This window comes from Eurosta solidaginis, chromosome 2 (assembly GCF_040869045.1).
Source record: "Eurosta solidaginis isolate ZX-2024a chromosome 2, ASM4086904v1, whole genome shotgun sequence".
In the NCBI taxonomy this organism is placed as follows: domain Eukaryota; kingdom Metazoa; phylum Arthropoda; class Insecta; order Diptera; family Tephritidae; genus Eurosta; species Eurosta solidaginis.
Window position 1 is genome coordinate 2,184,923 of NC_090320.1, and position 27,840 is coordinate 2,212,762.

Here is a 27,840-nt window from a genome sequence, read left to right on the forward strand (position 1 = left end):
AATTTTTAAGAAACTTTTTGAGTATGCGGTTAGTTGTCCAATTCATTTTAATCTAGCAAAGTTTAAGTTGAAACCTCCCAAAATTCGCATTGGTTTTTGACAACAAACAGTAAACCATCAAATTGCGTGAAAGTAATTCACCACTGAAATAATTTAACGTAAATGGTCTATTATTAACACTTTAATTTTTATATAATAGTCACAATTGAAATATTTTGTATTAAGCTAATATATAATAATATATAATATTTTGTTTCTCGTACAATAAAATTGTATACATTGAAAGAAAAAAACTGGTAAAATCAACCGAATTACGGGTCAACTTAACTGGTATTTCTGATGCAATAACTATTTCGGCCCTGCCAAAGGCACTCTTCGGACATATTTATATTTCAGCTATTATAAATTTGTCGTCCTCAAGTTTAAAATCGTTTTTAAAAATCTTAAGAGCCGCATTCTCTATTTCGAAACGAGCGTTCGTTTCGCCTCAGGGACAAATCGTGCGTGTCTTGGCATACAGCTCCTTTCACCTTCCCCTTTGACATAAGGTAAAAAACGAAAGAAAATGGTATAAAAACCATTGCTAGGCAAAATCGCTGGGACGATTCGTTCGTCTGAGCAATCGTTCGCAATACAGAACAATGCCCATAGTTTTATAATTTATAATTAAATAGAGTTTAAAGAGCTTTTTAAGAAATAAGATTTTTAGGAATGCAATCCACTAAAATTTAAAGTACAAGTTGACGAAATTAATAAAAGAAAAAATTAACAGATAAGTTAGATCGCTACAATGAGCGCTTAAGTTGTTATTTCGAAGTGTATTCTAGGTTGAGCCTCTCCTTTACACAGATAATGCTCAACAGGCTCTCTGGTAGCACCGTCTTTACAGTTTCTGCACTGTTCAATAAGATGGTATCCGCTCCAGAAAAAGACAGCTAAAAAGTGTTAATAATTTTTGTTGCTATTTTTGTGTTCACCATTGTAGTTAGAATGAAAACGTATGCATGTGCGCTTAGTCGTACCAACCGAAGTTAAATACTCAGAAACCAGCAAGTCAAACGGGCGAGAGGAAATAAAAGGAATGCATAGACGAAGGCAACAACAACAACCATGTAAATGTGGCAGATGAAAAGCATGCAAACAACGCAATCACTCTATCCATTCTTGTAAACCAAGAAACTGTGTATCGTCTGGTGACAAGCTGATCTCGAGTTCTTAGGTTATTTACTTTGCAATGCTCGTAATGTGTGTGTTGTCAATTTGCCACTATCATTGTATCTACTTATTATGGGGGATAGCCAAGCCATGCAGGCGTGAACAAGCGCAAGACAGTGGAACGTGTGACACATTGACCAGTCCAGCTGCCGAGTAGTGTCGATAATACAAACACATACAGGCAGATACACAGAGGACCAGCAGGGAAATCAGTAACTACGCAATATTCGCAATAAACACTAAAGTGAGGATGATATCGTTTTGGACTCGTGTGGAATTTGAGACATGTTCGAAAAAAGAAAATTCTCTTTGAAGTTCTGCTTCTACTTGCACTGTGTCGACATTTTTAAAAAATTAAAAAAATCCCTTTCGCCAACTATCCGAGAAAGTAAAAATACTCAAATCGTTAACGATAGGTGACGCGCTTGGGAGTACAGTCCGACCGCACGTTCGGCTTGGTTTTGGTTTGCCGATTATTCGACAGTATTTTTTTCGCGTTGAACGAAGTAATCGGCTTCGAACAAAACACGGCCGAAGTTTTATTCTAAGCTTTTTCCTTGATTTTGGACAATTGATATTAGCACTACCCCAGATACAACAGCTTCCTAAAATTTGACTTTTTATAAAAATTAGAACAATAACTTCGAGAATGAGATCAGATAAGGACAAATGGACTTGAGGTCCAGGCATTGCTCAGAAGGTAGCGAAAATAATGGGTAGTAGAACATATGTATGTATGTATATTGACCTAGAATTAAATATGCTATAGATCGCCCAGTGTTGAATCTAACAACAAAGAACTCTCGATAGTCACACAAATATACCAAGTTAGCCCTTAATGTTCTGCATCTGGTATATGCTTACCATATAAAGAATATTGTAGCAAAGAACAAACTGACAACAAGATATCTACAGCAATGAGACTCGACGTGGCTTGGTTGCGCTATTGCAGCTCCAGCCATCTGCAAGTAGGTGTAATTTGCAAAAGTAATGTAAAATGCAAGACAGTACGTAAATGTAATATGTTTATATGCTTGCTCATCTATTGATATGTAAGTCACGTGTGTCAGTGTATGTAGAGTAGGGCTGGGACTATCCGCATATTCGAATATCCGGATATGCATCGGGATATCCGTTGACAAGGATAAAATCCGGACGGCATGGATATCCGGTTAATATTCGTTTGTGAAACTATCCGGATATCCGGATTTATTAAGACGCGGTTAATAAGCGTATTTTTGAATATCCAGTGAAATCAACAAATTGATGTACCATATACAGTGCACGGACTTTACCACTTTATTGGTAGATCTACCAAATTTTTAGCCCATTTTCATTTTCTACCACTTCTACCACCAACGCCCAAAAATCTACCAACATTTCAATATATTCGCATTGAAACCAAATACTGCGATCATTAGGTAAACGTATTTAATTGGGCACACACCGGGCACACACCGGGCATACCCAAATAACATTAAGGCCCGGTTTTTCAGTACAAGTTCAACTCAGTTTGTCAGTTAAACTACGCCTAAACTTATTCTGCAGTTTTTCAGTCTACTTTAACTTTAAGTTGAGCTTAAGGGGCCGATCTGGCAGATATTTGCGTTCGTTCGAAATGGCGTCGAATATACCCAACAAATCTTTGGGCTTGAGCACCAGCACCATAAGAGCTCATGTTGATAACTAGGCATACTTCTAAAATCTCAAGAGTCGTTTCGAAACAGTGGCTCAACTCGAGAATCATAGCATACTCAGAGAAAAGGTATTTTTTATAAAGCAAAAATTCTATTACTTAAGTTGAAAAAATTTAATTAACAACTTGTGGTTTTCTAACTGGACGCAAACGTAAGATTCCATACTACAGTATTTTCATGAAAATAAAATAAAATATATATAATTTAAAAAATAAATAAATGTGACACGATAAACTCTGAAGGGATTTTAGGCCGAGCTTTTGTTCCAATTTGCGTCGTGCTCCCTTTCACTTTTTCTGCAAATTGGCGGGACGGGACCTAATTGTTTTATGCCAACACCGAACGCATCTGCAAAGCAGCTTAGTTTTCACTGAGAGCTTTTCATGGCAGAAATACACTAGAAGTGCTTGCCAAACACTGCCGAGGGGCGACCGCGCTCAGAAAAATTGTATGCTAATTGAAAAACCCTGTGTCTAAAACCCAGGGCGTGAATCCAGGTAGGCGGAGCACGCTACCATCACACCACGGCGGCGGCCTATATAATTTATTTTTGATTAATTACGCTTCATTACTGCTATTAACTAGGTGTTTACTTCTCACAATAAACAGCTGTTGGTTTTGTGATACCACCTTGGAGATATTTTTTCAACTCCACCTCAACTCGATATGCAATGTAGGATATCAACTGGAGAAATATGTTGAGTATTCATTTTAGAACTGTACATTTCTCAAAATCTCTTGAAATTAAATGTATGAAAATATTTATTTTTTACTACTTTTAATTTTACAAAATTTTTCGAAGGTTGTGTAGTAATTGGAGAAAGAAGTTGGATATCAACTCGAGAATTATCTGGTTTAAGAATAATTAAAAAATGATGTTGAATATCACTTCCGGAACAAGATATATATTTCGCTGGAGATTTTTTTTTTTTTCCTTGTTTGTTGGGTAAACAAAATACAGCTGTTGTCGTATCTACCAATTATCTAGATAATAAAAAAAAAACAATGTTGCCGCACAAAAAAGCATACCCCAAACTGTGACTGAAAAACTGCTCAGTAGTTCAACTGGAGTTTAAATTTGACTAGAGTTTAAGCAAACTTAGTTTAAGTTCAGCTTAACCAACTACTGAAAAACTGGGCGTAAGAGGTGACACTAACCAAACAAACCAATTGTGAAAAATTTGTGCCCAAATTCAAACAAGAAATAAATTTGTTTATGAAATAAATGTAGTAAATGAGCACGCAATTATTTTCCTGCGCTTTTTTCATAAGGTTTTTATCAATAATTTTGAACGAAAATAGAAAAAGTTTTAAGTAAACGATAACATGCCGAAGCCGTTATTTCGTGGCAGTATTTTTGGTACATTGGAAAATTGTTGTTGTAATTAGACGTTTCGGTAAATTTTCGTCAGTATTTCAAGCTCGAAATATAAAAAAATATAAAAAAATCAACTATCATATAGGTAGGCATAAGCTCTGTAAATATATACAAATTTACATGTGTCTTCTTGTTTTGTAGACATGTTTTTTAAAGTGTTAATTCTGTGAAAAGTGCTTTAATTGTTTTACAATAAACTATGAATTGTTTTGTACAAATATAAACGGTAGCTATTGTTTTCTTGGAAAAAAAATCTACAACTTCTACCACTATTTTAATTTTTCATCTACCAACATTCTCCTTTTAAAAGTCCGTGCACTGACCATATATGTTTATTTAACATTAATAACAATAAATTCGTGGGGCATTTAAATCAATTAACAGCGTTTTTTCACAATATAAACAAATGGAACTGTTCTTATTTTCACTTGTTTGTAAAATTGTAGCTTTTTAATTTTTGACGTTACTTTAATAATCTACAAACATATTTTGTGAATAATTTTTCGATGTTTACTTCGTTCAATTCTGATATGCAGATATTCAACTTTAATATTCCAGTATCCGGACATACGGATATCCGGATTTTCCGTTTACCATTTGTGAATCCGGATATCCGGATAGCCGGATTTTTTGCTTAGCTATCCGGTTATTCGAATGTCCGCTTTATCCGGATAGTTGAAAAATCCGGATGCAGTTCACAGCCCTAATGTAGATCATTTGTTTTCTATTAAATTACGTTTTTCGTCTAACTTTGTTTGGCTTGAAGGCGAAAGGGACGATACAGCTGTGCAAGGTAAGCGCCACACGGAGTGATGAATTCTGTAGAAAGTCTATCATTTATGTTTATATATATATAAACTAACTACATATGTATATACATATGTATGCAAAGTATGCAATCGAAAAGTTATCGAGTTTGTTAGTTACTGTCAGTACGTTGCTTAAATGATATTTTGTAAAAAACTCAAAGAATCATTTTCATGTGTGAATATTTGAAATATTTGTAAATTTGTCAGAAAAAAGTTCTAATTTGACAGTCCGTAGTTACAAGTAGAGCGAACTTGTTTGAAGGCTAAACTTCAAAGAACATGTTGTAGAAGGAAAATATTTCGCAAGATTAGGATTAAATTCGCTGTTGCAACTCCTGCTTACATTGAATGCCGAGCATATGGATGGATGACGCAGTTTGATGAAATTTGTATAGCCTAGTATAGCATATTGCGCTATAGTCTGTCTGCAGGAGCTAGACAAAAAGGGCAAAGAACGGAAAGTGGGGGAGCTGAATGGTGCAGTCACTTGTTTCCTCTGTATGTGAGCGTACAGCGTTTGAATGCAAAAGGAGCTTTTACAGAGTAATTTTTCTTTTCTGTCAACAGTTATCTTCGCCGTTGCGTAACAAGTCACGCCCGATATTAATATTTTGCGACAGGTAATCCCAATTTAGAGCATTAAGAGAGTTGCATCTTTTTCTACTGCCCATCCCAACTCAGTGGAGGTATTCCCCTTTTTCTGCTTTCTAAGACGGTTGCCGATAGGTACTTTCTCATACAGCTTTTAAACATCATACGCCATATAATATCGGACAGGAATCACGAACAGGATCATAAACCTTCCAGAGTACTTTTCTCTCGAATACTCTAAGTACCATCCAATATCCCGAGACATATCTGATATGTCAGATATAGGACATCAAATATCAGGATCATTGTAACAAAGGCTTTGCTCTTTTAAGAGTATACAAAATTTAACGGGAAAACATTGTGATGAATATTAGCATCACTAATTGATCTCACATCCCTAAGGTTATTAAATAAAGGCACAACACATTAAAGCAAGCTACATAAACACATTTATCATCATTTACCCACAGAGGCAACAGAGAAATACTCACCAACAGCCGAAGTAGTACTCACATATACAAACGCATATGGCTATGCGAGAGACTATAAACCACAAATATACATGTGCTTATGTGGCTGGTAACCAAGCATGAATTTCGCGAAGTTACTAGACCTTAGGAGAAATGGGTGAACGAGGCAACAGAGAGTATAAAATCAGCGAAAGCTGAGTAGGTAGTAAGCAGTTTGATTTAAGCACGCGATTGGTTCCGAAGTATAAGTGTTATTGTGACGTACTTTCAAAGTAGTCTTATAAAGACCATTTTGCATTACTGAATATTGGAGTTATTTATTCAACAATTTAGCGATACGAACGTTAGTAAGCAAATAAGCAGAAATACCCTAAATTCGTTACAATATTAATCTGCACAAAGATGTAATGATTGACTTGACGACAAGTGTAAGTGAGGCGGCACTTGTTACGGAATTAAAAAAAATTGAATTGTATAGGCGGAAGTTACCTGTTGAAAAAGGCACCACCACATTTTTCTGACTGCTTCTACTGCTTCTACTGCATGCAAATATTCTTCCCAATAAATAGTAAAAGGTGACATGGAGCATATAAAAGTAAATCATACACGCAACTAAGAGAATAAAATAAAAACAAATACTTGATAGTACCATGGATACATTTGTGATGAAGCGAAACTACGGAATACAAAATTTTGCATGTAATGTGTGTTGGTGTTCCGTTGGTGTGCTAAGACGAGCTTTTTAGTATAGGAAAGCCCGTATGCTCAACTCACACACATCCATACATACAAAACGCACACTTAACTACAAAGAAGACGGTTAGTAGCCAACAACAAAGCCGTTTACACAAAACATATTCTACTATTCATAGACATACATAGACAATAAGGGGCGTGGCAAGCATACTAAATTGAATGACCGTAATTTCAGTAGAAAATCGAGCTATTTTTAACAAATGATCCAAAAAGAAAATGTATGAAAAACACTTCAAACTAAATGGCTGGCATAGCAAAATGTCAGGTGGGTCTGCGGCAACTGACTTTTACCAGACAATGATTTTAAAGTGAGGAAAGCTCAAAGTGGCAGTTAGAAGCTCATAATGTGGAGTGTGTGGTATGTGGTTAGTGGCAACAACAATATGTGGGCTTCAATAAATTGAAAAATTAATGAACAGCTGGTTATAGGTACTATGAGTTTGCCTATTTATGTTTTCACCTAAGAGAGAGCAAAGCAGATGCACACAAGAAACATACCCAGCAAAAACTGGCATAAACGGTTGTAAGCGAAATAGAATAAGTTGAATAAAGTACATTACACGCCTTATAATTAGGCTTATTTACGCTAAGAATAAGACTTTTCCCTTAGGTAAATAAAAACAAAATAAATAAATTTACGTTTTCTTAACTTAACGCGGCGCGGCGCAGGCACTAAAAAAAAAATATTTTTGGTGTTTTCTCAAATTAAGCACCAAAATATAGTAATGTGAAAGAGTGTGGGGGAGTTTGTAGTCAACTTTGCTAATCCTTGTATTGCGTAATGGCAGATGTAAACAGCAAGCAGCAGTGGTGTGGACGTAGCGTGATCTGCTTTTCACACGAACGTCCTAGGTTCAAGTCCCGGCCGAAGCAATATAAATTTTTATACTCAGCGTGCTTTGCACACAGAGTATATTAACTTTGATTGGATAACGGTTGGTTATACAAGTATAAGGGAATCGAGATAGATATAAACTTCCATATGTCAAAATCATCGGTGTCGAAAAAAATTTTGATTTAGCCATGTCCGTCCGTCCGTCTGCCCGTTAACACGATAACTTGAGTAAATATTGAGGTATCTTCACCAAATTTGGTACACGAGCTTATCTGGACCCAGAATAGATTGGTATTGAAAATGAGCGAAATCGGATGATAACCACGCCCACTTTTTACATATGTGACCCGCTCTATGAAAAGGTGGCTTATGACTCAAAAAAGAAATTGCGAGAAACAGCTGTTAAAGATAAACAATGCATTTCTTCAGTTTCTTAGTAGTAGTAATTTTTTTTTAGGCATAAGCCACCTTTTCATAGACCGGGTCACATACTATATAACATTTTGAAAAACACAAAAAACCTGATTATTTAGTAAATAATACACCTAGAATGTTGAAATTTGACATGTGGACTGATATTGAGACTCTTGATACAAATTTGAAAAAAAAAACTTTAAAATGGGCGTGGCACCGCCCACTTGTGATAAAATCAATTTTACAAATATTATTAATCATAAATCAAAAATCGTTAAACCTATCGTAACAAAATTCGCCAGAGAGGTTGCCTTTACTATAAGGAATGATTTGAAGAAAAATTAACGAAATCGATTAAGGACCATGCCCAATTTTATATAAAAGATTTTTAAAAGGGTCGTGGACGAATAAAATAAGCTATATCTTTGCAAAAAAGAGTTTTATATCAATGGTATTTCATTTCCCAAGTAGATTTATAACAATAAATAGGAAAAACTTTAAATTTTAAAAAATGGGCATGGCACCGCCTTTTTTGTGACTAAGCAATTTTCTATGTTTCGGGAGCCATAACTCGAAGAAAAATTAACGGATCGTAATAAAATTCGGAACACAAATTTTCCACAAAATATTTCTAGTAAAAATGGACGAGATCGGTTAAACACCACGGCAACTTAGATATAAAACAAGTTTAAAAGATTTAAAAGGGTCGTAGACTAGAATAATAAGCTATAACTTAGCAAAAAATAGTTTTGAATCAATGATATTTCACTTATCAAGTTTTATTATAAGAGGAAATGGCGAGACATTTTTTTTTTTTAACGGGCGGTGCCACGTGTTATGTAGAAAAGTAATTTATCTGAAATGAAATGTGCAATTGAAGCTCACGCTGAGTATATAATATTCGGTTGCACCCGAACTTAGACACGTTTACTTGTTTTTATTATTATTATAATGCAAGCTTTATTTTTAGGTTAATTTTTTTCAGCACTTCTTAGGATTGAAATTCACACTATTTTGGTTTTTAAATAGAACAACACCACAAAGTGCGGTTTTTATATCAAATATTGCGTGTTTGATAAAATAAAAAAAAATAAGGTAAGGCACAAAAATGTTTGTGGGTACTTTGTAGGCATGCGTATTATGTGTGTGTGTGTATGTGACTTGTAGAGTTTGAAAATTTTAACTCTCTGTGGGTAAAAATTTCGTTGATGAACTTATGCAAAGAAAAATTTATTTTAATGCGCTTGTATGATATTGTTTGATAGACAGGAAGTATGATGTGTTTGTTATTAGATAGGGTAAATATTTTGACAAAATGGGGGCAAACTCTAAATACATACATTTCAATGTACGTTAGATGCATGTCGAATACATTTTTTATTACGATATGTAAATAGTGAAACTTGAGTTCAGTGACTTGTTGAAGATTATAACTATTTTAATAAAACTCGTTAAATGCTTCACAAGCAAACAGTTTAAATGTATTCACTTGAAAGTCTTTAAAATGTTGAGTACGACATCACAAATCGCTGCTAGAATCAATCTGCAAAGTTATTTAATACAATCTTTTGACGTTGGTTTATGTATTAATACCAATACAGAATTCAAGCTCTTGGCACACTTTGGTATTCTTTCGTCCAATTTTTTGTACTGAAACATAATTTTACCATCATTAAGTAGAAACAATTCATTACCGATAGCGGCAAAGAACCGACTTTTCCAAACAACCAGTTATTTATTTTCACCATTATTAGAATGTTATTAGCTGAAACGTGATAATGAACAATTGCTATTGGATGTTTCACTGTTGTGTTTATCCCCAAGAAACAGCTGATTGTGAGGCGAAATTTTTATACTCAGCTGAGCCGAGCTCACATACGGCATAAACTAATCGAGATAGATATAGACTTCTATATATCAAAATGATCTGGGCGAAAAAAGAAATCCATTTAGCCATGTAAGTCCGTCCGTCTGTCCGTAAACACGATAACTTGAGTAAAATTTGGGGTATCTTAATGAAATTTGGTATGTAGTTCCTGCGCACTCATTTCAGATCGCTATTTAAAATGAACGAAATCCACGATAACCACGCCCACTTTTTCGATATCGAAAATTTCGAAAAACCGAAAAAGTGCGATAATTCAGTACCAAAGACGGATAAAGCGATGAAACTTGGTAGGTGGGTTTACCTTATGACGCAGAATAGAAAATTAGTAAAATTGTGGACAATGGGCGTGGCACCGCCCACTTTTAAAAGAAGGTAATTTAAAAGTTTTGCATGCTGTAATTTGGCAGCTGAGTATGTAATGTTCGGTTACACCCGAACTTAGCATTCCTTACTTGTTTCATTTCCTATTTCACGTCACAAATTCAAACTACTTTTTTAAGAACTATTCTCTGTTCTAATCTTTTTACAATTAATTTAGAAGTCTCTTTTACATCCATTTATGATACAAAAATTGAGAGGTAGTGCCATTCCTTCTTCTTGGCCGCCATTGCCACATTTGACATATATTGTGGTTCGCTTCGCAAGGCCGTCGGTTCCATGTACAGGAGCGACTCGGGATTTTTCCCGACCAAGCACTGCCATTTCAATGTAACTAATTTGTTGCTTCCCTCCCACAAATTGTCATCCTCCCAGCAGCTCCTTGCAGCGGGACTTCTCCATATTCTCTTGCTCCGGGAAGGTATCGAACCCAATCCGGGTCCGTCTCCTGACCCCGGTCCTGAGAAATGGTTTTGCTGCATCTGCCGGAAAATAATATTTTTAGGACGGTCATACTCTTGTCAGTTTGTCTCGTGTAATGGATGGTTGCATCGGACAGGTTGTTCTGGGCTAGACCCCAAAACCAGACGTCCACGTAACTTCTATAAATCCTTTGTGGCTCGCTGTTCACGTCCTAGGACGTCCCGTAGTCTGCGCCTTAGCGCCCCCCCGCTACCTTCCAGCAGCCCCGCTGCTCAGCAAGCCACAACAAGTACCAGCTATTGCTCGCGCCCCACGGCGCCACCAACTCACACGGCTGCTCCCACTCATTCCTACAATCTCCGTAGTAGAGTTGGGAGCAACGCATCAGCCCCTGCCCCCGTCTTCTTCCCCCTCTTTTCCCGCAGCAATTGTGTAGGTCAGGGAAACAAACTCTTAGTCCCTACCTCCTTGCAACGTTTGCCAGCACAGAATATATACATTTGCGACATCCGCCCAATGCAGCTCCTGCCATGGACGGTGCCACTTTCCTAGATGTTCTGGTCTCCGCGACGGCAACCCCCCGACGGGTTTCATTGCGCCACGTTGCCAGGCCGCATACCCAAATACACCGGGTACCCCAATGCCTACCCAAGGACGTCTAGTCCCAGGGCCTCAACAGCAACCGCGTTATGGCCTTCCAAAACCCAGGCGTAGTCACCCGTCACTTACTCCCAGAGTGACGACCTCTCCCCCTATGCACTTCAGAATTCTTCAGTTAAACTCAAATGGATTAACTGGGAAGATCACGGAGATAGTCGACATCATGAAGCGGCGCAACATCCGCATTGTTGCGATTCAAGAGACTAAACTCGACTCCCGTTAGAGGATATTGATGAGAATTTGTGATCGGTCGCAGCTACTAGGTGGGGCGAAACATTGCTACAATAACAACATATATTGTGCTTTGACATTCCCTTTTAAAACAGCGCTACCATATCTTTTTAAAAAAAAAATAAACGTAGTTGCAATGTCCGTAAAATTGGAGTGGAACAAACAAACTGCTTAGCGAGGATTTGCAAGTCGGTTTTGACATTTAATAGATCAGAATTTAATAAATACATATTTTGTCTAATCTCTTTGATGCGGTTTTGTGATTGTGTTTAAATCAGTTCAAACTGTTTAGCAGCTCAGTTGATATGTAGATATAATTTAGATATTGAAAGTAAATAAAAATACCCCATGAAAAATAAAAAAATTCCAAAACATAATTTAGTTGAGGGGGCAATGCTTTTTCAGCATTTGCAAGTTGTGTATCTGACAACTAACACAGTTAAATTCGAATACGTCAAATTTCTTGTCTGGGTAAAATGTAGCAGTGGAACATCTGATTTGAATTTTGTATTGCATTTGAGAACTGCATGTCAAACTATATTCATTAAAGTGTAATCGGTGCTTTCAAAGTCCAACAAAACATATAAACAAGTACCTAACTAGCTTTTAATTTCCATCATACAGCGATAACTTTATCTCTTTCACTTGCATAATTTCCCTTTTTCGCGTTATAACTTTTGCTATTGAAATCTCAAACAAAACCTAGGCAAGCTTAAGCGTAGGTGAAAACAACATATCGTTAGCTTAATGTGAAAATGTGCTAAGTCACTTTTTACAAATTTTACAGGAGACGAAAAAAAATGAATAATTTTTGAAATAACCTCTTTTTTTCGAAACAGTGAAATAGGATACCTTAGTTGCAATACTTTTGAGTGTAGAAGCTTGAAAAAGATAAATAAACATCAGCTATTTTATGACTTAGCACAATTTCCTCACTCAAAACAAATTTTTTCTCCTGACTTAGCACTTTTTACTCAATATGTTTCCTCATCACTCCTCCCCTTTAATGATTGAAATATAACACTAAAACTATATATTTCACAAAAAATACTATTTATTTGTGAACTACTATTTATTTCTAACGGTTCTGATATGGACTCTTTTGCCGGATGGTGCGCAGACAATAATTTATTTTTAAATTCAAACAAATGCTGTGTTGTGTCTTATTCCAAAGACAACTGCTACATACTTTATCTACAAACTAAACGCTAAATCTCTTAATCGTTGTCAAGAGAGTAAAGACTTGGGTGTAAGTCTTGAATCCAAACTCTCTTTTTCTAGTCACATTGACTTCATTGTTTCAAAATTTGTTGGTTGGGTTCAGTAGACGTAAAACCGGTGACTTTAAGGACCCTACGACGTTGAAGGCACTTTATATATCCTTGGACAGACGTCGTCTTGAATATTGCTCCATAATATGGAATCCTTTCTATGAATCTAACTCCTATAAAATTGAGAGTTCAAAAATTGCTTTACGTATGCTTCACTGGCCAGAAGGCCTCCCATCATATACCAGCAGGCGCAAATTGCTTGGTCTTCAGGCTTTGCATGACAGAAGAACTTTTATCTCACTCATCCTTACCTATAATGTAATAAACTTTAGCACGAATTGCTCTGATTTATCTAATTTGTTCGTTCCATATATTCCACTGCGTGATCTTCGGCATAATAGATTATTTATCGAAATAAGTCATAAAACGAATTATGCTATGAATGAACCTATAACTAGGACTATACATCTAGCAAATCGATTCAGTAGTGTTATTAATTTTAATAACAGCTTATATCCGGTTAAGCTTGAATTTTTAACTAGTCTGTAAGAAAGCATGTAGTTACCGACATGTAAGTATTGAAGTAGATTATGGTAAGCGCAAAGAATTTATGAAACACCAAAGGCATGTCTCAATTGGGTGAATCCAATTTCAAGGGGTTGTGTTGCGCAACCCTCTCAAGGGGTTGCCAGCGCAATATATAGCTTCTCCAACCCAATTGTCAACCTCACCTACCCGTGCCGAATCCTGTTTCATTGACAGCCGGGGCTCGGCTGGAACTAGGGTGTGGGAGGGCGGGATGGCCTAGAAGGTTTAATGTGGTCGTATAAATCATTCCCGAGATGGTCGGGCTAGTACCTTAATAGGGCTTTGTTACCGGGACGTACCGGATCTATGTATATCCGGCAAAGGACCATCAACATCGGTATCACTCCCCAAAGCCTTCGGGTAGTGTCTTTATCGTTAATACAACAACAACAAAGCATGCGCGCACAAAGAAATGACTAGTAATTTAGATTGATATTATTGACCGGTTGATTTAGCACATTGTTTTTAACAACTGACGACATAGCACATTTACACATAATTGCCCACAGCACGTAAAAATGAAAAATAAAAATATTTTTTTTTGTGACCGATGTATTTTGAATTCAGTTTTAAAACTGCATTAAAATACAATTTTTCAAAAAAAGTGACTTAGCACATTTTCACATTAAGCTAACGATATTATAAATGAATAATACAAAGAAATGATATACTCTGAAAGATATGGAAAGTTTGCAGAATGCAGTGGTTGGAATTTCATTACTGGTATGGTGGGGCAGAGAGAAATAAAGGCAATAACATAAAAAATTGTAGAGAAACGATAACGAAATACATCTTTATTGCAAGTTTATAATAATAACATACTTAGCAAATGCATTTACAAGAGCACAGTTGTTGAAAGAAGAAAGAATTGAACCTATCTGTATGTATTCAAAAAGGGTTTTATTTTAATTTCTTCTTTAGTTTGGAGATACTGCTCGAAACTTGGACCCGGGTAGTATCGCAATTTACCTCCGAAAAGATTAAGGCCGAGTGTTTCTTCCGAATTGCGTTGTGCTCCTTTTAACTGTTCCTACAAAATGGCTACATGTTTTATGCCGACTCCGAACGACATCTGCAAGACAGATACATTTTCACTAAGAAGCTTTTCGTGGCAGAAATACACTCGGCTTATTTTGCCAAAAGGCCCGCTTAAAAATAAAAAAAAATTAACTTTTTTCTAAATTTTCGATGTTGCTTTGCACGGACTTGAATTCAGGACCTTCGATGTGTGGTTCACCTACCACATGCTACTAATATATCTACTAATACATCTACTGCTACTAAAACACCACGGCGACCGAAAACTTTTAAAGGGGTTTTCAATTCGACATCCCAACTCATTTTGAAGATAAGCTAACTGACTCTATACTATATGCGGTAAAGGGGTTTATAGTTGCCAAGCCGGATAAAAAATGAATGGTGAAAGTATTACTGGAACGATTGTATTTTTTTGCTTTGGAACAGATTTCTGAAATAGTCGGGCTGATACCTTAATGGAGCTTGTTACCGGATCTATTTCGGCAAGGGACCATCAACATCGATAACACTCACTAACACCTTCGGGGAAGAGTAGGATAGAAAGAAATATTCGAATACACCTACATCTATGTTATGTATTTGGTATTTTCTTGTTTTTTTTTTTTAAATAAGATAATCAACTATTCTCGTATATTGTATTTGCAAATAGCAGCAACAACTCAAGTTTCTTTTTTGTTATTTATTTGCACAACAGCAGAAAGTCAATAACAACAAATGATGAAAGCCAATGCCAATAAACGTCAGTACTTGTGACGTCAGAACTGACTGGTATCGAATCAGAATATAATAGATCAACAAATATAAGGAAGAGCCAGCACTTAGGTTACATTACGGAGGGCCACACTAATGTCAATGACTAAATTCTGAAAATGTTAAAATAAGTAATTTTGAGTTGTTTTAATAAAAACGCGTTGATGTCGTCGCTAAAGTAAATTCTTTGCATGACGATGAAGCATCGTATTGTAACGAATCTTGGGAAATTCCGCTTCCTACTGCTAACGTTCGAATAGCTAAACTGTTGAATAAATAACTCCAATATTCAATATTGCAAAATGATTTTTATTAGACTATTATTATACTTGACTTCGCAACTAATGGCGTGCTTAAATCAAACTGATTCCTGACTACTCAGCTTGTGCTGCTTTTATACTCTCCGTTGCTTCGTTCGCATATTTCTACTAAAGTCTAGACGTTTCGCTTTCTAGAACTGCTGTATCTCCTGCTGGTAATTGTGCTACATATATGTATACCTATTTGTAGTTTATAATGTTTCTCCATATGCGTGTGTATGGGTAAGTAACACTTGGCTGATGACTACATCTGTGTGTGAGTTATCTCTTCGTTGCCTTATATGTACATATGTGGGTAAATAAATGATGATTGATTTGATGTACACAAAAGTGGCAGCTTGCTTATTGTTGTTGTGCCTTTGTTTACTTAGTATCAACTTAGTGATACTAGTATTCGTCACTGTATTATTAATTGAATTATGGTCGCTGACCTATTCCAAGACAAAAGAACGAATCCCTGCGAATCAAATGGCCGCCTGTGTTTAAGGCCGAAGAGGCCTAACTAACCACTACTTGAGCAACGTAGAACAGCCAACTCTGAGTTCTACTCCAGTTTTACTTTAGTATTTAGTATTAGTTATATAATATGGGGGTTTCATCTGTGTTTTGATAGGTGGTAAATTTGTCCGCAATCTAACTGCTGGTTAAAGGATTGCTTCATTGAGTATCAAAAATTAGAAAAGTAATTTACAAACAGCTAATCTATCGACGATGTACAAAAATGTGAGCAAATATTGTTCTTAAACAGAACAGTGTCGAACCAAGACCGTTAAAAATAATTATGGCACCCTGGAGACGAAGGTTAGGTTAGGTTGAACTGGCCGGGCATGAGGACCTAACATAGACTGATTGAGTCCGTTGTGTTAACAGAAGTTTGTTTTAACGACCAAACTGAAAAACCCTATCAAAAACCAGGACCTATGTTATAAAATAACTCCGTCCTCTTGGCAAATACTAGAAGCTTCCTAGGACTTAAGCTACTTGCTGCTTTTAGATCTGACAGATGTATCACTCCTAACAGCTGGAGTTTTAGCCTGGCAAGTGCAGGGCACGAGCACAGAACGTGCTCGATCGTTTCCTCCTCCAACCCGCACTTCCTACATCTGCTATCACTGACCAAGCCTAATTTAAAGGCATGTGACGCCAGAAGGCAGTGTCCAGTCAGAATACCCGTCATGAGTCTACAGTCCTCTCTTTTTAATGATAGAAGCAACTGTGTTAGTCTAAGGTTGTAAGACCTACACATAATCTTCGACACTTTACAGCCCCGCGCTTGAACCCACGCCTTTCCCGCTTGGTCGATTATGTGCACCTCTCGCCTTCGCTTAATCTCGCCCAATCTAATTGGGACGTCTACGGAGCAAGCTTCAAGGGATGCGCCCTTTTTAGCTAGTTCGTCCGCTTTTTCATTCCCATCTATTCCCATATGCCCTGGGACCCAATATAGATGTATGGTTCTCCCTGTCCCGATTCTCTCCAGAGACTGCTTACACTCTAACACGCATTTAGATCATAGATGTTAAGTAATGATTAGATAGTGCTAATGATTGCTAATTAACCTTCATTTGCGAAGTTCTCTAATTCATTAAACAATTAGAAATAGTTCAACTAATTCCCATTAGATAATTGAAATTTTTTTTCTAATGGTAAATCTAATTGCAATTAGTTGCCATTAGCAAAAAAAATTGGGTTACCTTTACAATTAGAAATCTAATTGAATTCTGCTAATGCAATTAGATATTCAATTAGCTGGAATTAGAATCAATTATTTTGATAAAAATAATTTTTTTTCAAAGAATTATTGAAGTGGACGAATAATGATGTAAATAAATATAAATAATGGATTCTAATTCGAGCTAATTGAATATCTAATTGCATTAGCAGAAGTCAATTAGATTTCTAATTGTAAAAGTAACCCAATTTTTTTTTGCTAATGGCAACTAATTGCAATTAGATTTACCATTAGAAAAAAAATTGCAATTATCTAATGGGAATTAGTTGAACTATTTCTAATTGTTTAATGAATTAGAGAATATAAACCAATTGCATCAATTGCTAATTCTAATTGGAATTTAACATGTATGATTTAGATACTGTGCTATGCGAGATTATTGCCTTAATTGCTGCTTGACTGTCAATATGAAAGTTAACACGGTTGCAGCTTAAGCTATTCTCTTCCAGGGTTTCTACTGCTTTGGTTACTTACGGCTAATATTTCCGCTTGGAAAACGCTAGAGTAATCCGGCAGCCTGTAGGATCTGCTTATTTCCGGATCAGCGCAGTATACCGCAGACCCTACTCCTTCCACTACTTTGGAACCATCGGTGTACACATGTATCGCCTCGTCCGCCATTTGCGCACTCTTGCGCCAACCGTCCACCTCTATTGTGGCCTTAAGATCTCCCTCGAAACGCAGATAGGGAATCAGGTAGTCTGTTCGTCTTGTGATTGATGACGCTATACTACTATGGCCATATGGTCGGCGCTCAAGCTGCCTCGAAGCACCGAGTATGGTTGCGGTCGTTAATGCTTTGTTCTTTGCTACCAGGTCTACAGGTGGAATGTGCAGAATCGCATACAGTGCAGCCGTCGGGGTTGTTTTCAGGGCTGCCGTAATGCTAAGCATCGATAGTCTGCATACCCCCTCTAATTTTTTGAGGAACTGGAGACGAAGACTTTGAGATGTATTAGCTTGACCCACAATAACAATACATGTGAGTGGATGTTAACGTTAGGAAATCCAACAGCTGCACATCATGAACAAAATCAGACCCGTTCTACTGTAAGAGTAAGGTACCACCCATTATAAACGCCTGCAGCTAGCACTAAAAAATGCAGAACAAGTTACTTGATTATATAAAAGAAGTAGAACATGCAGGACATTTGCGTACCTACGTATCCACATACATACATATTTATGCATTTACTTATGCGGCATAAAATGGCAATGAACCTCTCTACGTTTCAACCTCTTTCCAACTAACATTTCAAGGCAGTAAGCTAACTAGTCTTTAAAACTGTAATAGCTACACGGTTAGAAATTTGATCCAAAATTCTAGACCATTCATCGGTTTAAGCAATTTTTGAAACTTTTTTGAACTAAATTGAAAACATTTCAGGTCTGTTATTTTAATTTTATTCAGTTTCAATTTTAAACTTATTTGAACAATAAGTCTAAAATCATAGAAACAAAACCAAAAAGTTTCAACCACCAAAAAATATGAACTTGTATACACGTCTGGTTTTAAAACAAAGCCCAAGAGTTTAAACCTGGTACTGAGATTTAAAAATAAAAAAATTTAATTGTGAAAACTTCCGTAGGTCGAAAAATTTTGTTATACGTATAAAGTGTTATGATATGTTTTCTGACAAAGATGTGATAGCTCTGAAAGGAGACCAAGCTAATAGAATCAGTAGCACGTCGGTTCGAAACCAGCCCACTATATGTTTATCTTTTCTATAATTGCAGGTGTAGACCTCTATGATTTCAAATTGAAACCCAGCTCTGTGCTCCCATTCTCAGGAAGACTATAATAATCTTTTTGAAACCAAATTTAGTTTCATATTTAGGCTCAAACTTTTAACTGTGTAGCATTAATCGTAAGTGTCGCAAGACTGTAAGGCATTTGTGCTCCCAGTTTTATAAATTCCCACATTTATATGGGCATATGTAGGCTAAGTTCTGTAAATGGGTCAATGGACACCATAGTCAGACAATCACTTCAAACGTCCGTTAATGGAGGAAATTTTAACATGCTTTTCTTATTTATGTCTCAAGTTAACTGCTGGAGCGTAGAGCGCATGAAATATAATAAATTAGGTTTAATGCATGGCGCTAATATGATGCTACCGTTAACAAGGAAACAAGCACAGCAAGGTTAGCCGTATTATGTATGTGGAATAAAAATCCGTTGTGTGACCCTGATGAGCGATAAATGAAATTATAAATATGCTTTTTTCGGAAAAATTGTATTGTTATATCATTAGATTATTAAGAACTAGCTTAAAATGAGTAGTAACCAAGTTTTAAATGTATGATTGAAACATTGATGTTTGAGGCATGAATTGGAGCTACATATGTATCCAGTATAATGCACATACATACATTTTTTTAAACAAGTGTGCTTTCTCAGGAAGCATTGCATACTCTATTACACCCTTTGTACTTGTTTTGTATGCATATGGTTGTATTAATGCATACAAACTCACTTAAAAAACACGTATACATCCATACGTATCTTTATTACGTACGAAAGTTCTATCCCTGCATTGATCAAAAGGAACTTATTCTACATTAATAATTACAATATCAATAACATTGATATGATGAGAGCTGGCGCAACTTAAAGCCATCAACTTGGATTATATGGACCATTAATAGTCGCACAATTCTTACCGGTTTCGTTAAACCCTACCATCCTGAAATTTGTCTTCACAATAGTTCATTAACGGTAAATTTCAGTATTTTTCTCATTTTTTTTTTTTTTTTTTTTCTTGAAGAATAATTAGAGGTCGCCACCGGGGATTGAATTTTGTATGGCGCATGGTCCTCCTACGGTACTATACACTATTTTACCTTTTTTTGGTAACTGTCCCAAAATAACTTAGATAATCTTTAAGGTTATAAGCAGACCTTTTGGAAAACCTACATTAAAAATTTTATTTCACTTTATTCCTGTTTTATCATTTTATTATTACAATGATTTTTCTAAAAGTTTGACTTTCGTTGCGACCTCTAAAAACCTTACAAAAATATAAAATATACGCCATCAGTATTTTTGAGTGCTCCATTAATTTTTCAAGTCGAATAATAAGAACCACCCTATTGCGTATGCATGTGTACTATAGCCGGTAACGTTTTTAATAATACCTTTCAAAGAACCATTTCATGGCATTCGAAATGAAACTCTAGCACTTTACCCACTATTAAATGCGTCATGTTCAAAACATGGTCCAACATATAAACTCTACCTGTACAACAAGCCTCTTTCCAAAAGATTAAAAAAAAAACGGAATTTTGTATCACCCGTTGGGGTACTTAATGTTTGGGCAATTCACAAGAGTGTCGTATTCAGTGCAGATCTCCCCCTTCCTACCAAACTGCGGTGTCGACTGAAATATTTTCTTGGCGAGCGTCTTCGTCCATTCGCATAACATGACCTAGCCAGCGAAGCCTTTGGGTTTTTATTTGCTGCACTATCGTCATATCTGGATAAAGCTCATACCGCTCATCATTATACCTATTCCGATACTCGCTATCCAATTTATATCCCTCAACAGCCACGTAGCTGCCAAGGCGCGAATGTGTGTTTCTTTTTCGAATGACAGCAAGTACAAGCATATGCCTAATTATTAGCAATTCAAAATAGCTGTCAAAAAGTATGTTCTCTGTTCTCCTGAAAAGCGGTGTTTTTACCTCTCTGAAGTTGGCAAGACAACTTTTACGTGGAAAAAAATTACCTATTGGGAAAATTGCCGTGAATTTGCCGTAATTTATCCGTGAAACAAAAAAATTTGCCGTGGCCATATTTTAGAAAATACAGGGTGTCACGCCAACTTCACGTGAAGTTAGCGTGTCACCCTCAGAAAACCACTTTAGAGACCAGCTAGGAAAATAATTCTTGCACACGAATTTGCCGTAAATTTGCCGTAGATAAGTGGTATATTTTATAAATTCGAAAAAAAAATTTCAAATTTTTTTTATGGTGCACCGCCAACTTCACGTGAAGTTAGCGTGCCACCCTCAGAAAACCACCTTAGAGGCCAGCTAGGAAAATAATTCTTGCACATGAATTTGCCGTAAATTTGCCGTAGATAAGTGGCATATATTATAAATTCGAAAACAAAAATTTAAAATTTTTTTATTGTGCACCGCCAACTTCACGTGAAGTTAGCGTGCCACCCTCAGAAAACCGCCTTAGAGGCCAGCTAGGAAAATAATTCTTGCACTCGAATTTGCCGTAAATTTGCAGTAGATAAGTTGCATATTTTATAAATTCGAAAAAAAAAATTTCAAATTTTTTTTATGGTGCACCGCCAACTTCACGTGAAGTTAGGGTGCCACCCTCAGAAAACCACCTTAGAAGCCAGCTAGGTAATTTTGAAATTTTTTTTTTTTTCGAATTTATAAAATATGCCACTTATCTACGGCAAATTTACGGCAAATTCATGTGCAACAATTATTTTCCTAGGTGGCCTCTAAGGTGGGTTTCTGAGGGTGGCACGCTAACTTCACGTGAAGTTGGCGGTGCACCATAAAAAAAATTTGAAATTTATTTTTTCGAATTTATAAAATATGCCACTTATCTACGGCACATTTACGGCAAATTCTTGTCCAAGAATTATTTTCCTAGCTGGTCTCTAAGGTGGTTTTCTGAGGGTGGCACGCTAACTTCACGTGAAGTTGGCGTGCCACCCTGTATTTTCTAAAATATGGCCACGGCAAATTTTTTTGTTTCACGGATAAATTACGGCAAATTCACGGCAATTTTCCTAATAGGTAATTTTTTTGCACGGAAAAGTTGTCTTGCCAACTTCAGAGAGGTGGTGTTTTTACTAATAGAGGGCCGACCTGCAAGTTCAATTTTTAAAGCTTTATGAACCTGTTTTATATTATTGAGTCTCATCGATAGTGCTTTAGAGGTACAAAGATGTAAAATTTTCACTTACCGTGCTTTTGGTATTTTTTTCATATCCATTTCATTGGGTTTAATCGATTTCTAAACAAATTCGAAGATACATATTTTAGGTCGCCCTTTCCGGTTGAGTTTGGCTTGGATGTTATCTTTTGCTATTCGTCGACGGTGTTGCACAAAGTTGTTGTTAATGCTGGCCGTATTGGTCGTTAAATTGCCGATTGTTGTTGTAATTTTATTATTTTTATTTAATTATATGCGCGTTTAGTGTGTGTGTGAGTTTATATGTGAGCTTAAAAGCGCACAAAATATGGTTAAAAAAATATTCCAAAATTAAATTCAAAAGAAATAAACTTTATAAATATCACACTAAATCTAGAAGAGTATCTGTGAGTTATACCTGCTTTTAGTTTATTTTAGCTACTGATAACGATACGAAAAAAATTTGTTTGCTACAATAGGTCCCGATATATGGGCCTACGTGTAGCTGTCATTACTTGGGTTTTATATTATAGTTTAGTTGTTTTCGCGCTAATAATCTTCGTTTTCTACAAACGAGTTCTTATTCTGCATTAGGGAAACTCGTTAACGCGCGAGAGGAAACAGGTCTATCGATTCCATGCACGTTTCCGTTGTTAATTAAATATTATTAATTTGCTTTATTTCGTGTTTTTTTATTACTAAATATTATTACTAGACGTTTTTTATATAATAATGTGTATATATAAAGTAAGGTATGTATGTCTGTATGTATCTACCATGTATTTATTTTGATTACTATAGAGAATATTTTATATATTTTTGTAAATATTTGTTATTAATTAATTTTTATGTTGCTTTTCTTGTTGTTAATTTTGTATGAATCAACTGATTTCTGAAAATGTCAATTGATTTATTACGATTTTGTTTGTGTTACTTAATTCATTTACATATTGATTACATATAGGTATATAATGCCTTATGATTATTGTTGTAATATATATAAATTGTTATAAGAGTATTTTTTATAAATATTTATTTGTTAAATAATTATTATTTTTTAATTGAGTTAAAGTTGTTTTGTTAATTTTTTTGCAAATGCTAAATGTACGTTGTTTGTGTTCGTACAATAATAAATAAACGTTTAACAGCACAAGGAGCGCGATTCAGAATATACGGAGTGTGAAAGGAACGCACGCCAGGATTTTACGAGTAGCGTCAGCTCTTTGGCTTGTCGTTAAATGGGCTTTTAGTGTCTTAAGTTTCTTTTTTATTAAATAAAAGTCCGTACAATTGGTATTTTTCCTGCCTAAGTTTTTTTTTTATTAATTTGGTGTTTGTTCATAAATAAAACTGCTGCATTTAGTTGTTGTTGCCATGTATTTTGTTGGTTTGTTGTATTGCTTTAAGTTTTTTTTTAAGTTTTAAGTAAATTTTATCTTGATTATTTTTTAATCAATATCGTAACTTGCGTTTTTGTTTTATTCCATTTATGGAAGTGCAGGCAAATATATTGGATTGTTTTGGTGTTTTATTGAGATGTTAGCTGTAATGAAAAAAAATAAATTGTCACATTACTGTTTTAAAACTGTGTACGAGAGTTATCAAAGTACAAATTTTATTAGTATCAAGTAATCTTTGAGCTCAACATAATATCTTTATCATTAATACAATTTTCAAGAAAATGGGCTAAACTCAAAAGACATCGATCTCAGTTTGGTCACGTAATAATAAAAAAACTTCAAAATATCTTCCAAAAGCTAAACGAAATCGACATTATTTTTGACAACATTTGATAATCTTCTCCGCAAATCTCATGTTAAGTTAGGCATATTTGAACAGATATGATCCCCCAGCTTTTCTGGACAAATTGAAACAATTCATCATTATTTCGTTGCTTTTTGTCCTTTGCCACAATTGTCTATAAAGTTGTCAATTGAATTGAGATCAGAACTTTGCGGTGGCCAGTCGAAAATATCAATAACCGAAAGCCAACACTTCACCAACCGTGATTTGTGTTTTGGGTCGTTGTCATGCTGGAAAATGTGGTGGAGGAATGGCATATTCGTAACTATTATCTACGTAATTAACTAAAGACGAAAGGGCATTTACACTAAACAAATACAATATCGTGTGTGTACAAACAATGCTTGAATAAACAAATAATTGGCATCGAGCAAGAAATTTCAGAATAAACTAAGTTAACTCCAACGTGAGTGTAACGGAAACGAGGGGAGAAAAATCATAACCATTTTATATGATTATTCTTTGTGTAAAATTTACGAGTGGACTTAAATAATAATCGATTGACTTTGTACAAATAAAATAGATTTATATTTGCTAACGTGCTTGTTTTGTGTGCGTTTGTCACTTTGTCCATATAAATCTATCGCAGATATTCATCCTTAGATAACATTAAAGACGAGGGATACAACGTGCATTCTTTTAAGGATGTTTGTGAGTTTTTACATACAAACATTGGTGTGAATCTCTCAAGTTTTTAGATTATCATAGTTTTTGTAATGTCATTATAGTCAAAGAAGTATGCGCTTTTGAGGCTTCGAGAGACAAATCCGCCCAATGATGTCATAGAAACTAAAATAAAAATCCCACGAAATAACTTGAATTTTTCCATTTTTCCCTCATTCAAGCGAGAAATTTCGCCGTTTACCCATACAGCCAAAACACATACCGATTTGACTTTACCAGAAAACATGTCTTAGCAATAACCTACGCATTTACTACGCTGGAATAACACATATTCCCTATCTTCTACGATAGAAATTTGTGTTTGTTTATATTTTATTATTCTCTGAGCCTCAGCATTAATTCGTTAACTACATAACTTTGAGAAAATCGGTTTTTTTATATGAAAAGCATCGATAAAGGCGGTGTGATATTACCTTCAATTTTTGAAGCTTCTAAATCTACGTATCTACATTTTTTGTATGCACGACGCCAGTTGCTTAGTTTCTTCGCTTTCCCGAAAATGCCTTAATTGTAGATACCTGCTTAACGAACACATACTGAGAACTTACACCTCATGCTCAATGTTTTGAGATAATCTTCCACTAACATCAGCCGGTTAGTGCAATAACGCCCGCGGGCCTTTTTTCTTTTAAAAACGCCCGCTGACGAAAGCAAGTAACGCCCACGGGCTGTATTTCTTTTTTTTAAATGGATATAAAGCCCGTGGGCATTATTGCCTTTTTTAGGAAATAACGTCCCTGTCCCCGTTACCATTTATAATTTACTATAAACATTTCCACGCTCACATTGGAACAAAATGGAAACAAAAAATAAATTACAATAATTCAAATACATATATTCGAAACACCATCGTTTGGCCATGTTCCAGATCCGATTTGAAAGGGCTAAACTTTTCATTTTATTTAGCAGCCTTCAACAAGTGATAAAGAAAATCATGAGTTTTGAAAAATACCAATTTTTGTTCAGTAAGGGCGAAAATCCCTCGATTTGGCATCACTGAATCCGTCAACAGTAGAGCGCCATGTTCAACGAATTACAAAGTCCTATGCTTGGTTTCCATTAGGTCAAAATTACTGACATCAAAAATGTCTCAAGCTGACCCGCTGGTCAGTAGGGGTCAAAAGCGTTTCCAGCATGTCACATTACTGACTCGAAATCGATAAAGCAGTGCATGGTAAAAACCCAAGCTAAAGTTGTGTTCATTTATTTCCCAAATCCTTTCATTATATTTCGTTGTTTCACACGGCAAACTGGCGTCCCGCAAATGAAAATAAATTGCGAACATGCTAGCAAATCAAATTCTAATGTCAAATTCTTCATTACGTTGGGCAATTCCCGTTTTCATTTATTGGTCAATTCTATGGTCACTTTGTAGTCAAAACTGACCCCAAACTTATTTGACATTTTATGACAAGCCGTTTTCATTGATATGACTAAGTTTGTAGTCAAATTTGACATAGTGAAAACCAAGCATTATATATGTACATATGATTAGGTCCTTAAAAGAGGCTTTCGCCTTTTTTCAATACCAATAATGGAAGATATGATAGAAAGTGTAATAAAAAGGGGTAAAATGTGGTTTTACATTAAAAAGGCGAACTAATAGTTTAGAAAACTCTTTCCAGAAACTAGGTTTAATTTAAAATAAACTACATTCAGGAAAATTCAGTGAAAAGCAGTTTTATAAAACTTTATAAAAAAAAAATAGATGTAAGGCGCGATAACCTACGAAGAGATTTGAAGCCGAGCTTCTTTTCTAATCTGCATCGTGCTCTTATTAATTTTTCCTAAAAATTAGCGGGACGGGACCTACATATTTTATGCGGACTCGGAACGGCATCTAAGCATCAAAACATGTTTTACACTTTTTTATAGAAGTTGGGAGTGTTGCTTGTGTAGTCCTCGCTCCACGTCAACCACTTCAGCTCATGCATTTTATTATGTACCTTTATGCGCGGTATCCGGACCTATCTAAAGTTTGCAAGATAACTTTTAAGTGGACAAAAATTTACTTTTGGGTGAATTGACGTGAATTTGCCGTAATTTATCCTTGGTGTGGGGGTAACATGATCCACCTACCACAACGAGGATCCTGCGTTCAAGTCCCGAGCAAGGCAATATTAAAAATTTAGAAAAAAGGTTTTCTAAGCGGGGTAGTCCCTCGCAGTGATTTGGCAAACACTCCGGATGTATTTCAGTCCTGAAAAGCTTCGGAGGTTTATTGCGCAAAATCAATTCAAAGTTTTATTATTTACATAGCTATTTTAGTCGTTTTTAGGATTCTTTCAGTCATAACAAACAAGAAAGAATGGAAATGAATACCAACAATAATAACAAAAGCAAATTATGAACAACAGTAACGATGTAATATGAACTATTTTGCCAATATTGATACTTCAAAGGGCATTGTACGCAACGCCCAGCTGGCAGGAAAACGGCGGACATCACACATTGAGTTACCCATAAACAAGTCATTGTAATTACGGGCGTACGTTTTGTTGGTTAGGACTGAGCACTTATACATACCTTCAAATATGTGTACATACGATGGCTATAAACAGATGACACCGAATATCATTGCGAAAAGCATCAACCGATGGCAAAAAATTAAGTTTAATTTAAGAATAATTTGATAGATGGCACTCGCAGTACGCATCGTCATCTACGATACAAATTTTTGACCAAATTAGTTGACTGATTTCGAAGATTAAACAGATTTTTGTTCTATTTGAAAAAATTTTGAAATTCTGTATGTTATGGACCGTAAGTTGTCAAAAAGGCCAAGCCTTCTTAATCAATAGGCTCAGACTGAATAGCTATGCTGATGCTAAAACAACTTGGGTATAAAGGTATCGGCTACCTAATGCATGTTTTCTACTTGTCGTCTTTGCCTTTGTCATTCCAAAGTAATGGAAGGCGGTAAGGCTAATCCCACTACCAAAGCCTGGAAAGCCATCTAACGATGAGGAGTCGTATCTACCGATATCAATCCTTTAGCCAGTAGCAAGGACGTTGGCCTTAGGC

At 35.8% G+C, this 27,840-nt stretch overlaps 1 protein-coding gene across 10 annotated transcripts in view; it reads right to left on the minus strand.

Annotated features, from left to right (window-relative positions):
* lilli (lilliputian) overlaps nt 1-27,840 on the minus strand; it is a 166,553-nt gene that overhangs the window by 116,863 nt on the left and 21,850 nt on the right. For 7 of the 10 annotated variants that reach the window (XM_067764029.1, XM_067764026.1, XM_067764030.1 and 4 more), the window contains exon 2: nt 22,382-23,872. In XM_067764029.1, the coding sequence (XP_067620130.1) occupies nt 22,382-22,410 (29 nt within the window). In that variant the 5' untranslated portion in view covers nt 22,411-23,872. The remainder of the gene's footprint in view (nt 1-22,381; nt 23,873-27,840) is intronic. The other 3 variants (XM_067764028.1, XM_067764027.1, XM_067764022.1) reach the window with 2 other exon arrangements.